At 41.7% G+C, this 16,388-nt stretch overlaps 1 protein-coding gene across 1 annotated transcript in view; it reads left to right on the top strand.

Annotated features, from left to right (window-relative positions):
- LOC132815248 (piezo-type mechanosensitive ion channel component 2-like) overlaps positions 1-16,388 on the top strand; it is a 467,530-nt gene that overhangs the window by 186,610 nt on the left and 264,532 nt on the right. The window contains exons 6-7 of the mRNA XM_060824063.1: positions 5,825-5,993; positions 14,991-15,122. Of these exons, the coding sequence (XP_060680046.1) occupies positions 5,825-5,993; positions 14,991-15,122 (301 nt within the window). The remainder of the gene's footprint in view (positions 1-5,824; positions 5,994-14,990; positions 15,123-16,388) is intronic.

Genomic DNA, 16,388 nt, shown 5'->3' with positions numbered 1-16,388 from the left:
CATCGGCAATCATGTTTTCTTGACCCACCACATGCACAATTTTCAAATTGAATGGCTGTAACAACAGACTCCATCGAAACAGTCTGGCATTTTTGTCCTTAAATTTCTCCACAAATTTCAATGGGTTATGATCAGTGCATACGAATGTCTCAGATGCATTGCTGGTAATATAAATACTGAAATGTTGTAGCGCCAACACCAATCTCAAAGTCTTTTTCTCAATTGTCAAATATTTCTGTTGATGAACATTCAACTTCCTGGAGAAATACCCAATAGGTCTTTCTATCATCTTGTCGTCTTTCTATCATCTTGTCGTCTTCCTGCAGGAGCATAGCACCGACACCCACATCACTAGTATCAACAGCCACTTTGAAAGGCTTTACATGTTCAGGTATGGCTAATACCGGGGCAGTCATTAACACAGCTTTAATGCTATCAAATGCATCCTGACAGTGTGCAGTCCACTGAAACCTTTTTGCTTTATTTGAGCAATTCAGTCAGTGGAGCAGCCATTCTGCTAAAGTTCAGCACAAACTTTCGATAAAATCCACTCAATCCCAGGAATCATAGTACTGTTTTTCTTGTTGATTGTATGGGAAATCCCCCAATTACTTTTGTTTTTGTATCTCGTGTGGCCATTTGTCCATGTTTAATAACATGGCCCAGGAAGGTGAATTGGGCTTTGGCAAATTCACATTTAGCTAGATTTATCACTAAGCCTGCCTTCCGAAGTTGATTGAACAAGTCCATTAAATGTTGTAAAAGTTCCTTCTACGTGTGATGAAAAATCACCAGGTCATCGATATACACCACACAATTGGGTAATCTGGCAATGACCTTATGGGTTAATGTCTGAAATGTGGCCAGAGTATTTTTCATCCCAAATCATTTGATTTTAAACTGATATAGTCCAGTGGCCTTACGAAAGTGAAATCGCCTTTGATCTCTCTGACAACAGTACTTGCAAGTAGCCTCTGAGAAGTTCAACTTAGAAATTGTTTCATCTTAGAAGTTGCTTGTCCCACCTTCCAACCGCAGAATTGGAATGCATCAGTCTTTGTAACTGCATTGACTTTGCAATAGTCCACTCATAATCATTGGGTACCATCTGGCTTTGGCACCGTTACCATAGGTGAGCTCCAGTCATTGTAACTCACTTTGATTATGTCACCTTAGGGCATGAGTTGAATCGCCTTTTGAACCTGTGCCAACTTTAGAGGGCTATGTCTATAAGGATGTTGCTTAATTGGAACAGCATCTCTTATATTTACCTCATGTAAAATTAGGTTAGTACTTCCCAGTTTATTTCCACATATCTCCCCATATGATAGTAATAACTCTTTCAGGTCATTTCAGTTTTTCTCAGGAAGGTAATTTAATGATTTATCCCAATTTTTGACAAATTCCTCATTGTCCAATTTAATTTGAGAAATGTCCAGTTCAGAATCCTCTGAACTTGGTTCTTCCCTCTGTGTTGTAATCATTAACACCTTCTCCTGCTTTCCTTCCTTGTCAAAATACCTTTTGAGCATATTCACATGACACACTCTGAGATTTCTTCCTGTCTGGAGTCCCTATCAAGTAGTTCACCTCGCTCAATTTCATTTCGATTTGATAAGGTCTACTAAACATTGCTTTTAAACATTCACCTCTTACTGGAAGTAACATTAATACCGTATCCCCAATAGCAAAATTGTGAATTTTTGATTTCTTGTCTGCTTCCTGTTTCAATGCATACTGCGATATTTTTTAAATGCTGTCTAGCCAACTCCCCAGTTCTATTTAATTCTTCTCTAAAATTTGACACACATTCCAAATGGGTGGCCTCTGAATTCTGACTTACTAATTCCTCCTTAATCAATCTTAATAGTCCTCTCACTTCATACCCAAAAACTAATTAAATGGACTGAATTTGGTAAATTCATTTAGTGCATCTCTGATCACAAAAAGCACAAACGGAATTCCCTTATCTCAATCATTCGGATCATTCTGACTATAAAGCCTCATCATTGTCTTAAGTGTTTGGTGCCATCTTTCCAGTACTCCCTGCGATTCTGGATGATAAGCAGTCGATTTAAATTGTTTTATTCCTAGGCGTCCATAACTTCTTTGAATAGTTTGGATGCGAAGTTTGACCCTTGGTCCAACTGTATCTTTATTAGTAGTCCGTATCTAGTAAAAAAGTTTGAATAATTCTTTTCCAATTCCATGGGAGACTGGTTAGCAAGGTTAGATCCTATGGAATACAGGGAGAACCAGCCATTTGGATACAGAACTGGCTCAAAGGTAGAAGCCAGAGGGTGATGGCGGAGGGTTGTTTTTCAGACTGGAGGCCTGTGACCAGTGGAGTGCCTCAAGGATCGATGCTGGGCCCACTACTTTTCATCATTTATATAAATGATTTGGATGTGAGCATAAGAGGTACAGTTAGTAAGTTTGCAGATGACACCAAAATTGGAGGCGTAGTGGACAGTGAAGAGGATTACCTCAGATTACAACAGGATTTTAACTAGTTGGGCCAATGGGCTGAGAAGTGGCAGATGGAGTTTAATTCAGATAATTGCAAGGTGCTGCATTTTGGGAAAGCAAATCTTAGCAGGACTTATACACTTAATGGTACGGTCCTTGGGAGTATTACTGAACAAAGAGACCTTGGAGTACAGGTTCATAGCTCCTTGAAAGTCAAGTCGCAGGTTGAGAGGATAGTGAAGAAGGCATTTGGTATGCTTTCCTTTATCAGTCAGAGTATTGAGTAGAGGAGTTGGGAGGTCATGTTGCGGCTGTACAGGACATTGGATAGGCCACTGTTGGAATATTGCGTGCAACTCTGGTTTCCTTCCTGTCGGAAAGATGTTGTGAAACTTGAAAGGGTTCAGAAAAGATTTACAAGGATGTTGCCAGGGTTGGAGGATTTGCGCTATAAGGAGAGGCCGAACATGCTGGGACTGTTTTCTGTGGAGCGTCGGAGGCTGAGGGGTGACCTTATAGAAGTTTACAAAATTATGAGGGACATGGATAGGGTAAATAGGCAAAGTCTTTTCCCTGTGGTCAGGGTGTCCAGAACTAGAGGGCATAGGTTTAGAGGTGAGAGGGGAAAGATAGAAAAGAGACCGAAGGGGCAACGTTTACGCGCAGAGGGTGGCACATGTATGGAATGAGCTGCCAGAGGAAGTGGTGGAGGCTGGTACAATTGCAACATTTAAGAGGCATTTGGATGGGTATATGAATAGGAAGGGTTTGGAGGGATATGTGCTGGGTGCTGGCAGGTGGACTAGATTGGGTTGGGATATCTGGTCGGCATGGACAGGTTGAACTGAGGGGTCTGTTCCCATGCTGTACATCTCTGTGACTCTGTGATGTGAAAGCCTTAGGCCAGAGGCATTATTGATAGAAGTAAACAAAAAGGGCCCCAAATAAACCTTACAAACCCAGTCAAGTTGGAGCCTGGCCAAATACCCCCTCTCTGGGGAAACAAAAAACTCAAGGGTATAGTAACCTTGTAAAAAGACCCACATTGTGACAATCTCCATCATTCAGTGACTGGCTTACTTGGTGTTGATTTCCATGATAGCGATCAATGTCTTGATGATCTAGTCAAAGACAGTAGGCATACAACAGCACTCATGGCATTATTAGGTTCGTATACTGTTTTAGGTTGGGATTGGGAAAGTTCTGCCAGAACCTGAATCTTAACACACTTAATGCTGCATGTCCAATATCTATCACCTCACAGATGACTCTCGAGGCAAGTCAGCAGTCTGGGGATCAGCACGTGTTTGGTCTCTCACACTTCCCTGACTGCCGCATCCTCCAAAAGCTGATAAGGCACATGTAAGCACTTATACTGGATGGTGGGTCCAAATCAAACTTGCAACACATAGCCACTGACATGAAAGTATCTATGTGTGGTAGTGAATGTGAGGAAATTACATGATTGCATACATGTGCATATATGAATTAAGTACAGAAATAGGTCATTTGGTCCCTCAGTCCTTCTCTGGCATTTGAGAAGATACTCTCTGATGTTACCTTCTCCTTAGAGATCAATCAATATTCCATGGACTCAATAGCTGTCATTTCCTATCATTTGGAAATTTGTGGGAAACTGTGGGAAATAATGGAATAATGATCACTACAAACCTTCTAGAGAGGAGCATTCATACGTCAACATCTGTACATGACATATATACCATCCCTTGTGTTCTCCTAAGATTCATATGTGTTTGATCATTGGCTCATTTATGCTGTTGCATGTGTCGCTGTCCCTTGATGAGTGTTCTAAAGCCTCTTTTTCCATGGCTGTAAGGATGGCAAAAATTACTAACCCTCCATTAGTCCTTGGTATTTTAGGATTTCCAATCCTTGGGAAACATGGAAGTGCAATGAAAATAACTCTATTAGATTCCCTACAGTGCGGAAACAGGCCCTTTGGCCCGACAGGTCCACACCGACCCTCTGAAGAGTAAGCCACCCAGACCCATTCCCCTACAAGTGTACCTGTCACTATCGGCAATTTAGCATGGCCAATTCACCTGGCCTGCACATCTTTGGACCGTGGGAGGAAACCGGAGCGCCTGGAGGAAACCCATGCAGACACAGGGAGAATGTGCAAACCCCAGACAGCCGCATGGGGCTGGAATAGAACCCGGGTCCCTGGCACTGCGAGGCAGCAGTGCTAACCACTGTGCCACCCCATTAGAACAGACACAATGCCTGTTTGGCTTGCACATTAACTGCTGCCCCTACAATCTACTTGGTTAGACAGGAGGTGTGCTCAAAAAAAATACTCTTGCATTGTTTGAGAGCTTTGGTGGAGAGCATCAAAGAGTTGTGACAGAATTGGGGACTCACCCAGAATATTTATTTGAGGGTGCTGGAGCAATAACTTCTCACATGCTGATGAAAGGATGACTGCTCCCATAGGCTGTTCAAGTGATGCCTGCCCATGGACAGCTTGCAGGTTTGACTGCTCACAGGTTCCTGGCAGGGCTGAATGCTGCAACTGAATCAGAGGTCAGTAAACATGGTGTCAGCCCTTTCTTCCTTAACAGCTGACATGCAATTGCTACCTCTATTCATACCACCAAGTGGTCAATCATACTGTTTATCAGTTGTTAATTGACCAGTTATTGTGAAACCACTGAGGAAACAGATATTGAAGTCTGAAGACCATTGTTGCCTATTTTCACTTCCACCTTCCTTTTCCCATCAGGTCCTGTAAACTCTCAACTAATAAGTGTGTATTTGTTCATATTGGTCAATCAAGATGTCCAAAGATTTGCAAGCAATGCATTGCCTTGTGCATGATTATGGGGCAATTTCTTAACTTTTTTCTCTGAACTTCTTTGTAAAATTACTGTTAGTTCTGTTTTAGATTTGCGTGAAGAGAAAGTTAATATATATGGAAGTATAAATATAAAGTGATTTAAAATTTGCTGCCCACTAATTTGTTTTTACTGAGGATAAAGGAATGCTTCAGCCATTGCTCATTAATTTTGTCTTTATCATGGCAGCAAGAAACTTATTTTTTAAATGTTACTAAATTAAATGTTGGTTTAACAACAAAACCTCTAAACGAGAAGCTTGTTAGTTTCAGGCGAGAGTTTACTTTAACTTGTCACAATTATTTAAAATGGGCAACGTCAGATTCACCACTATTTTCATCCTTTCCAGTTTATTTTTCTTTTTAAAATTCTAAGTATTCTTATTTTGTTCCTTTACCAACATTGTTAGTAAAATAATAAATGTTTAATATGTAAAGTCATATTATTTCAACTTGAACTTTGAAGACAAGTTTATTATCTCTTTCTACCTCTGAGAACAGGTTGTTTGGTGTATCACCAGTCATCCAAACAAATTGCACGACTACCTGGAAGATTATAGCCAATCCCAATATGCCTTGGCCCCAACATGTCAATCCTATCATGCTGCTCTTACTGTACTACACTTTGGCTACACTCATACGACTCTGGCTTCAAGAACCAGTTATAAGGGTGAGTAATGTTCAATATTTTGGAAATTTAATCTTTTTATTCCATGTTATCTCATAGTGGCATAAATTTTGGCATGAAAAATCCAGTTTCATTGACATTATAAAACATCATGCTATCAAAATCAATTGTGTTTAAGTGTTCCAACAAATTGCCTCTATGATACATGCAGTATCAACTGTTATGGACCGGGCCAGACCCCCTCAAAACATTTCAAGAAGGTAGCCCAGATCTTAACTTTTCTAGTTGTTTTGAGCAGTCTTTTTCCCGGGGTGGGGGAGTCCAGAACTAGAGGGCATAGGTTTAGGGTGAGAGGGGAAAGATATAAAAGAGACCTAAGGGGCAACTTTTGCACGCAGAGGGTGGTACATGGATGGAATGAGCTACAAGAGGATGTGGTGGAAGCTGGTACAATTGTAACATTTAAGAGGCATTTAGATGGGTATATGAATAGGAAGGGTTTGGAGGGATATGGGCCAGATGATGGCAGGTGGGACTAGATTGGGTTGGGCTATCTGGTCGGCATGGATAGGTTGGACCGAAGGATCTGTTTCCATGCTGTACATCTCTCTGACTCTATAACTCTAAGTAGATAAACACAGACAAAATGGAGCCTATGTCTTTACGACCGCTGTGCAAAAAACCCAAAGACAACTTAACCTTGTTAAAGGAGCAGCATTGTCACACAATCATCAGGTGTATTAACAGCAAAATTCTAATAAAGCGTAAAAATGGGGGCTCATACTTGTAGTGTAGTACTAATGTACTTATCTCTGAGTAAGGAAACTTGGGGTTCAATTCTCACCTGCTCCAGTGGTGTGTAATAACATCTCCGAACAAATTGATAAGAAAATATGAAATGCTTAAAAATGGCCATCGTGATCCTGATGTGCAATTTGTTACTTCTGATGCAGGCACCACCTAAAGTTCAAGTTACATTCTGATTACCATTGTTGTAGTATACAACCTGTCAGTGCACTTGTGACTGGCTGCATACCTGACATACAAGTGGAAATTTGTGAAAGTCTCCAGTCACATGTAATTAGCATAACTTAAGCCAGTTTGAACCTCTTAATTGAAACACACATTTTGACTGGATTACATGCTGAATTTGGCCAGGGATATGCCTGAACAGAAAGAACATTGAAAAATAGTATGAAAGGTCTGATGGTGTTGTGCACAGTTGTCTGATGCAATATTGTAGCCCTTGGTTCAAGAACTGGGCAAACGCAGAGTGGAAGGGTGTGGTGCAGGAAAAGCATAGCTGATCAGGCAGCATCTGAGGAGCAGGAGAGTCGTGTTTCAAGCATCTGTGCAGAGTGGAACTTTATTCACAGAAGCCAAGAACACTATGGAGCCATTGACAGCAGACAGCCACTACATTCAATGGCAGCAATGTAACCCAAGGATCTGGATGCAGTACTGCAAGAAGCTCAAGGTCACCAAATGTGCTCAAGGTCAGTGAAAGTATCTTCAAGTGCTATTTTTCTACAACTGAACCACTTCTCAAGCCACCACCATTCCTTGTCTCATCTACCAACCTATCATCCAAATTTCGTATTTTTCATCGTTTGCCATACCTTCACACGTTTAGCACTGCAGTGATGTCATATCATCTCACAGCTTTCACACTGGTTAACAGTATTTCAGCTGATCAACAGGGATATCCATGGCTATGTGTCCTCACCTTGATGGAGGAGACAATGCGCACCACAATTGGAATGTCCATGACTGAGACTCTTGTCAGCTGCAGTACGAGAAGGACTGACTTTCACTTCTAATTCTCAAGTGTCAGATTGAGCATACAGGCACATACTTTTTGCTTTTTCAGCTTCGTCTAACCACAACCTTACCCTTGTGCATTTTTCCTATCAGACTGTAAAAAATGAGGTCTGCAGATGCTGGAGATCACAGCTGCAAATGTGTTGCTGGTCAAAGCACAGCAGGCCAGGCAGCATCTCAGGAATAGAGAATTCGACGTTTCGAGCATACTCGAAACGTCGAATTCTCTATTCCTGAGATGCTGCCTGGCCTGCTGTGCTTTGACCAGCAACACATTTGCAGCTCCTATCAGACTGTCAAAGCTATAACCTGACCATGAATTAGTGGAGGATCAAGATATGCAAAGGGAAAAAGAGTCTGATTATGAAAAAGTAATGTTCCTCGCTCACACTTTCAGTCATCAGCTCATATAGTGATACTGTTGATCTTTGAAGGTGACATTTTATAAGGTGAAACACCAGGCAAGGAAAACCTCTAGCCAGGTCAACAGAAAAAGCTCACGTGGGTGCCAGATTGCTGAAAAGTGTGTTTGTTCTTGAGTTCTATTTCAGAGGACTCATGCAAGAATTTCAATGGGGTAGCAGACAGAAAAAACAGAAGGCTATGGATAATGGAATGCTAAGTACAGCAATGAGCTTACCATAAAGTCTGCAGTCAAGTTAAGGAACATGGAGGAGGACGGTAATCATTTACATGCCACTTCATGCAGAGCTTGAAACACATTTTTCTAGGGCAAGAGCCATCCTGAAAGGTCATCAGTTGTCGGCTGCCTTTTGTCAGTTATATTGCCAATATTGGAGGAGTATCGTATGGGACTATCTGGACAGATAAAAGAATTGGAAGGACAACTATTAAAAGGAATGCACAAGGGTAACGAGTTGATTCCTCTGTGGAATATTTAATACTTCCATCGAAATTTGGAATCGTTGTTTTGTGATGTCTTTTATTACACCATTCTGGCTGAGTGGAGTTTATAATAGTCAGAGGGTAAATAATAGTAATGCACCATCAGGGTTCAATCACTTGTGTCACTGTTGAAGCAGCCAATCATGGACATCCTCTTCCAGCAAGGAAATTTCTTGGAATTTTGATATTACAGCAGTCAGCAAGGTCAGCATTTATTGCTACTCTTAACTGCCCTTGAGCATGTAGTGAGCACCATATTGTTTATATACAATGCTGTTCAACTCACCATGGACCCAAGACCTCCTCTTTGGATTGGGAGAAGAATCTTTGGACTGAAAGTGTTAACTCTACCTCTTCCTCTACATATGTTGCCATTCCTGCTGGGTTTCTCCAGTATTCTCTGTCTCATTTCAGATGTCCAAAATCTACAGTATCTTGTTTCTGTCTGAGTGCTTTCCTTGGCCATTTCAGTGATCAGTTAAAACACAACTACAATGTCATGTGTAAATGTGGCAGGTTTCCTGTCATGAAGGATACCATTGAAGCAGATAAACTTCACAACAATGCAACTGTTTTGGTTGAGGAAACTTGAATTTATATCCGATGCATGCAAAGAAGTGAGAATTCATGACATGCTATCATGTGTTCACTGCCTGCTTCTCAACCCATTCATGGAACCCCTTTATATAAAATTGGAAGCCTTTCAGTATGGTCCTACATAAGAGATTAGCATATAAAATTAAAATGCTTGGGATTTGAGGTGGTGTACTGACATGGCAGAGAGGAAAGAAAGAGTAGGACTAAATGGATCATTTTCTGCGTGAGTGGTGAAGTTCTTCGGAGATCAGTGTTTGGACTCCAGCTATTTACAATATATGTTGATGATTTAGATGAGGGCAATAAATGTATATCTCCAAACTTACAGACAACTGAAAGCTAGATTGGAGAGTGAACTGTGAGAAGGATGCAGAGATGTTTCAATGTGATTAGGACAAGTTGAGTGAGTAGGTAAATGCATAGCAGGTCAAGGCTGATGTGAATAAATGGTCTGCATATAATTTGCACTATGGTAGCAAAAACAGTAGGCAAATTATTCACTGAATGGCTATAGTTTGGCAAAGGGGGAGATATAATGAATGATGAAATAGGTTTGAGGAACCAAATGGCCTACTCATTTTCCTATTTTCTGTATATCTATAAACTGGGATGCTGCAGAAATACCTGTTGCCACATGCAAGGAACAGGAAATGAAGATGTTCATGGCCATGATCACCTTTACAGCTACTCATAATGCCATCCTCATTCTTCTCTGAGACTGTAAGTCTAAATAAAACATCAGTCAGCACCTTGTGAACTCATGGTGTCACGTACTCTGTTCATCTCTGAAGACCCTGAATCAATATGGCTTCCTGCTGGGAGTTAATCTTTCTCTCCTTAGATGAGGACTCATCTTGCTGTGTATTGCCTCTTGTCATTTTCCCTGCCATGTTGAGGACCAAAAGGGTATAAATTTTAGCATCAAGGTGTGGAACAAATGATTTATGACAAATCCTTGAAATGAGAACCACTTCACTCCCTGCAGACCTCATCAGTTTTATGTGGCAGTACGTTCTTCAAAACATCTGAACTAACAGCAATACCCACTAGAAGTCAATCAGCAACTAAAATGAAAGTGGTAGGAAAATGGGGGTCGATCTTGTTGCTGGACATATACTCAACTCTGTAAGGCTAGAAGAAGGTATTAACTATAGTACTGAGGTTGAAAATGTTTTTTTTATTCCTTCTGATGTCAGTGTTAGTGACTTATCAAAAGGACATCTGCCATGGCCTGCATCAGAAATGTACACATATTTGTAGATTCTAACTTGGACTCAAAACAACATCCAAAATATTGAAAATGTGCACACTACACAATCGAATTTTGTGCAAAATGAGCACATGCATCATTTCAGAATGTTCATTCCTTACTTGTGGCTATATTGTCCATGAAGAATAAAGCAAACCATTGTCTTACATAATGCTAACAGGTCAAAAAAAAGTGAAAGCCAACATCGTTTTTCATGCTACGGTAAGCATGTAAGTACGGTCTTCTGACTATTGTTTTGATTTTCCTTTTTTTTATTAACACGACACCTTTGAGAAGGCAGTGGTGTACTGCCTTCTTGAAGTGTTACCATTCCTTTTGGTGTAGGCATACTCACAATGCCATCAAGGAGGAGGTATGTGAACTTTGATTCAGCAACACTGGCGGAACAGTAATATGTTTCCACCTCTATATGGTAAGTGGCCTGGCAAGGAAATTGCAAATGGTGGCATTCCAATCTATCTGCCCTCATCTTCTAGATGAAAATGGTCCTTGGTTTGGAAGGTGCTGTCCAAAGAGCTTTGGTGAATTTCTGCATAACATCTTGCTGGTGCACACTGCTGCTACTGAGTGTCAATGATCGAGGGACTGAATATTTGTGATGTAGTGACAGTGAAATGCCACTTTGTTCTGAATGGTGCCATACTTCTTGCATTCTTTGGAGCTGCTCTCATCCATATTCATCTTCGACATTCCTCCTAAGTATTTGTATCACTAGAGATGCCTAAGTATGACTGTTGCACAAATAGCATGTGACATTGAGATCGCCCTTCTCTTATGGTAGCTTGAGTCTGAGTGAGAAGGGCTGCATATTGCACTTTTGGAATTTGTATTTGGGCAGACTAGTGCAAATTCGTCCATTTGTAGTGATCTTGGCAAGTACTGTTGTTCTGAGAAAATACAGGTTCAGACAACCTGCTTGCAGTTATTGCTAGTCCACTGGATTCTGCATCTCTATATCCACATTAATCAGGATTCTAACTATCAGAAACTCTCGAGTGATGACAATCTAGTAGTCCCCACAGCTTAAAACTGTTATGCGAGGTGCTTTCTAATGTCTAACAAAAACAGAAATTACTGGAAAATCTCAGCAATTCTGGCATCATCTGTGGAGAAAAATCAGAGTTAACATTTTGAGTTCAGTGACCCTTTGTCAGAACACCTTCTAATTTATCTCTAACTTAAGTTTGTACCTCTTAGAGAAAGAGGTGCAATTTGTCCTGGACTGCTTCTGAACTGGGGCAATGTCATAGTTTCCAGGAAAGCTGCAACATTTTCTGTGTATGCCTGTAATTCAGAAAGGGAGAAAGTGAGGACTGCAGATGCGGAGACCAGAGTTGAAAAGTGTGGTGCTGGAAAAACACAGGAGGCCAGGCAGCATCCGAGGAGCAGGAGAATTGACATTTCAGGCACAAGCCCTTCTTCAGGGATGAGGCTGGTGTGCCAAGCGGGCTGAGATAAAAGGTAAGGGGGAGGGAATTTGGGGGAGGGGCGCTGGGAATACTATAGGTGGAAGGAGGTGAGGGTGAAGGTGATAGGCTGGAGAGGGGGTGGGGGTGGAAAGGTCGGGAAGAAGATTGCAGGTGCTGCATCCGGGGGTGGGGACTGAGATAAGGTGGGGAGAGGAGAAATGAGGAAGCTGGAGAAATCTACATTCATCCCGTGTGGTTGGAGGGTTCCTAGGCGGAAGATGAGGCACTCTTCCTCCAGGTGCCGTGTGGCCAGGGTCTGGTGATGGAGGAGGCCAAGGGCCTGCATGTCCTTGGTGGAGCGGGAGGGGGAGTTAAAGTGTTCACGGGGAGGTTGGGTTGGTTGGTGCAGGTGTCCCAGAGGTGTTCCCTGAAATGTTCCGCAAGTAGGCAGCCTGTCTCCCCAATGTAGAGGAGACCACATTGAGTGTAGCAGATACAGTAAATGATGTGTGTAGAGGTGCAGGTGAATTTGCGATGGATATGGAACGATCCATTGGGGCCTTGGAGGGAGGTGAGAGAGGAGGTGTGGGCGCAAGTTTTGCACTTCTTGCGGTTGCAGGGGAAGGTGTCGGGAGTGGAGGTTGGGTTGTTGGGGGGTGTGGACCTGATGAGCGTGTCGCAGAGGGAGTGGTCTCTCCGGAATGCTGATAGGGATGGGGAGGGAAACATATTCCTAGTGGTGGGGTCTGTTTGGAGGTGGTGGAAATGATGGTGGATGATACGATGTATCCGGAGGTTGGTGGGGTGGAAGGTGAGGGCCAGTGGGATTCTGTCCTGGTGGCGATTGGAGGGGCGGAGTTCAAGGACGGAGGTGTGGGAAGTGGAGGAGATGCGGTGGAGAGCTTCGTCGATCACGTCTGAGGGGAAATTGCGGTCTTTGAAGAAGGAGGCCATTTGGGTTGTTCGGTAGTGGAATTGGTCCTCCTGGGAGCAGATGTGGCAGAGGCGAAGGAATTGCGAATATGGGATGGCGTTTTTACAGGGTCAGGGTGGGAGGAGGTGTAATCTAGGTAGCTGTAGGAGTCGGTCGGTTTGTAGTAAATGTCTGTGTTGAGTCGGTTGCCCAAGGTAGAAATGGAGAGGTCTAGGAAGGGGAGGGAGGAGTCTGAGACGGTCCAGGTAAAGTTGAGGTCAGGGTGGAAGGTGTTAGTAAAGTGGGTGAACTGTTCAACCTCCTCATGGGAGCAGAGGTAGTGCCAATACAATTGTCGATGTAGCGGAGGAAAAGGTGGGGGGTGGTGCCAGTGTAGCTGCAGAAGATGGACTGTTCCACATATCCTACGAAGAGGCAGGCATTGCTGGGGCCCATGCAGGTGCCCATGACTATCCTTTGGTTTGGAGGAAGTGGGAGGATTGGAAGGAGAAGTTGTTAAGAGTGAGGACCAGTTCAGTCAGTCGAAGGAGGGTGTCAGTGGAAGAGTACTGGTTGGGTCGGCGGGAGAGGAAGAAGCGGAGGGCTTTGACGCCTTCGTGATGGGGGATGGAAGTGTATAGGGACTGGATGCCCATCGTGAAGATAAGGCTTTGGGGGCAGAGGAAGCAAAAATCTTGAAGGCGGTGGAAGACGTGGGTGGTGTCCCGAATGTAGGTAGGGAGTTCTTGGACAAAGGGGGACAGGACAATGTCGAGGTAATTAAGTAAGTCTTGAAGGAATGTCTTCTCTCGGGTGGTTGAATCTTTGGAAATTCTTGCTACAGAGAGTTGTGGAGGCAAACTTCTTTTGTACATTTGAAGTTAAGATAGCTTCTTGATCAGTAGAGGAATCCAGGGTTTCAGAGAAAACACAGCAAAGTGGGCATGAGGAATGTTTAATCAACCATGATCCTGTTGAATAGCAGAGCAAGCTCGAGGGGCTGAATGCCCTACTGTTGTTCCTGTTTCTTTGGTTCTTATGGTTTAATATTTCTATAAATATGTGCTGCACACTGCAGATCCATTTCGTACACAATGGAATTTATTCAGCACATAGGTATAATGTTCCTCAAGTTTCTTCTATTCAGATGAACACTCAGATTCTGATGCTGAGAGTTTCAAGACATAGTCAGACTTATTTTCAGCCTCAAGGAGAAATATCGTACATTGCCAAACATGAATCCTTCTCCTGGCATGCTTGTGTGTTATGAATCAATTAGTTCAATGTTCTCGTTGACATTTTCTAGTTTCCTTGCATGGTGCATCAGAGTGGGAGGATATCTTCTGTGATCATTTCCTCTACATTTTCTTCCTCGGTGTAGGCTTCAGGATCTTTACAGGTCAATATGAGGGTCTGACAGTTGCCTGAGGCACCTTGTACTTTTTTATCTTAAGATTGTTGACTCCAGTGTCAACCAGGAAATCCAAGTCTCATCGAAAAAGAGAAAATGCCAGAGAGACATCTGTGTAGCATCTGTGGAGAGAGAAAGAGTTAATGTTTCCATTTCAATATGATTCTTCTTCAGAACTCCAAAGTAGACCGAGTGACCCCAGGGCCACCCAGGAAAACCAAATTTCATGCAGCCTAACCAGAAGTTTACAAGGACCAAAATGGTTAAGTTGATTGATTCTGAATGATCTTTGTTCAAGAAATGCAACAACATAAAACAATTAATGTATTTCCTCAAGATCAGAAAGTGCATATATAATTTATGTAGGAGTATAAGCTGGATTTGTACATTTAAAAGTTCTGCCCAGGAAATTTGTTCTCACCCCATCACCCAGCACAAAATGTAAGTAATGCTGGAAGTATATATAAATAATAGAAAACTGGGCAGCACATTTATGGCACAAAATGAGCCACATTTAATGACTGAATTATAGAGCCGGTCTCCCAAGCTATTCTCAATTTGACCACCACAATTACATATTTGTTAATTTAAGTTATCTTCATTGACTGTATCCCTTGTAATTACATGAGTATTCCTTACACTAATACATTGTACATAGTCTGAATGTATATTGGTATAATCTTCAAAATTATATTTCATTTTACCTTTGCAGAATATGGAAGAAGAAAGTTACAAAAGGGAGGAAGAAGAGCAAAAAGAGCCATTTGAAAGTGATTCATCTGTTACTGCCAATATGCGACGTAATATGTGGTATTCAGCACATTATGCAACTGATGAGAGAAGGGTAATGCTTCTTAATTTGTTAGTTTTTCAGATTAAATCCTTCAAATTTAGGAGAGGTAATTAGAATTGTTTAAAGGGAAACTAATGTCATGAGTGACATTTTTATTTAGTTATTGTTGTGGTTATTCTCCCTAAACAAACCATAGGAGGACTCAAGAGTTGTTATTTTTGTATTTCTTTAAATAATCTTAAAGTGGTGAAACAGGTCCAGTACCCTGAGTTGGCTCTGTCTGGTTCTGTTCCATGTCTATTCAACGTCTGTGTTCCATGTTTGTTCAATATTGGTCTGACATCTGCTCCATTTCTGTTTGATCTCAGTAAGATACTCTTTTTCCTGACGTGCATGTTTGTGAGGACCTAAAATCTGGAATTAGACTGTTATCAGGAGTAACCATTTTGTGGTTAATAAAAGCATGCATACGATGTTATATAGTGGATAGTCAGAGGCCTTTTCCCAGGCAGGACAAGAGGGCACAGATTCAAAGTGGGGGGGGAAGTTTAGGGGAGAATTTTGTAGGGAAAGTTTTTCATACAGAAGGTGGTCAGTGTCTGGAATGCATTGCCAGTTTCATGTGGTGGAAGTAGGCCTATTAGCAACATTTAAGGCAAATCTAGATAGATGCATGAATAGGAGACTAATAGAGGGATTAAAAGATGCATATTGGCAATAATTAGTGGGTCTAAATAAGGATTAGGTTTTGGCACAGGCTTCATGGGCCAAAGGGCCTCTTCCTGTGCTGTATTGTATAGATAATATAAAAAAGCTCAATCTGTTCTTGAAACCTGTTTAAGCACATAAATAATATCCATTGTGGCTCTTGAAAATGCCCAATAGATAATGAATAAAAATATATGTAAATCTAGAATTCCAAAATCTCACAATTAGCAATATGGAATGCAAATTAAAGTTTGAGAAAACTAATTCTGTGCTGGTTTGAGAAGGGGACAGAACAAAAAAAAGACCATTTTAAAATATCTCTTTTTAAATTTATCTTTAGATCATTCAGAGAGAAATTCTCTTTTGATGAAATAAGATTTTAATTGGTGATAGTTCTGGACCATCCTTTGTTTTGATACTGATTTCAGTTGAATGTGAGGGATGCTGTCATTTTAACATTGGGAACACACAGAATGCAATCTGATTTTCACAGAACGTTTTTTTAACTTCTTTGGGGGAGACAGACTTGATCTCTTCCTTAGTTGTGCCTAAGGATTCTACTCCTTTGCCCACCCTTTCTATTTCCTAGGTGACATGACACATCGGCTC

This window comes from Hemiscyllium ocellatum, chromosome 4, assembly GCF_020745735.1.
Source record: "Hemiscyllium ocellatum isolate sHemOce1 chromosome 4, sHemOce1.pat.X.cur, whole genome shotgun sequence".
Classification (NCBI taxonomy): domain Eukaryota; kingdom Metazoa; phylum Chordata; class Chondrichthyes; order Orectolobiformes; family Hemiscylliidae; genus Hemiscyllium; species Hemiscyllium ocellatum.
The sequence above is the reverse complement of the archived record's forward strand: the minus strand, read 5'-3'. Positions and strand labels throughout refer to the sequence as shown.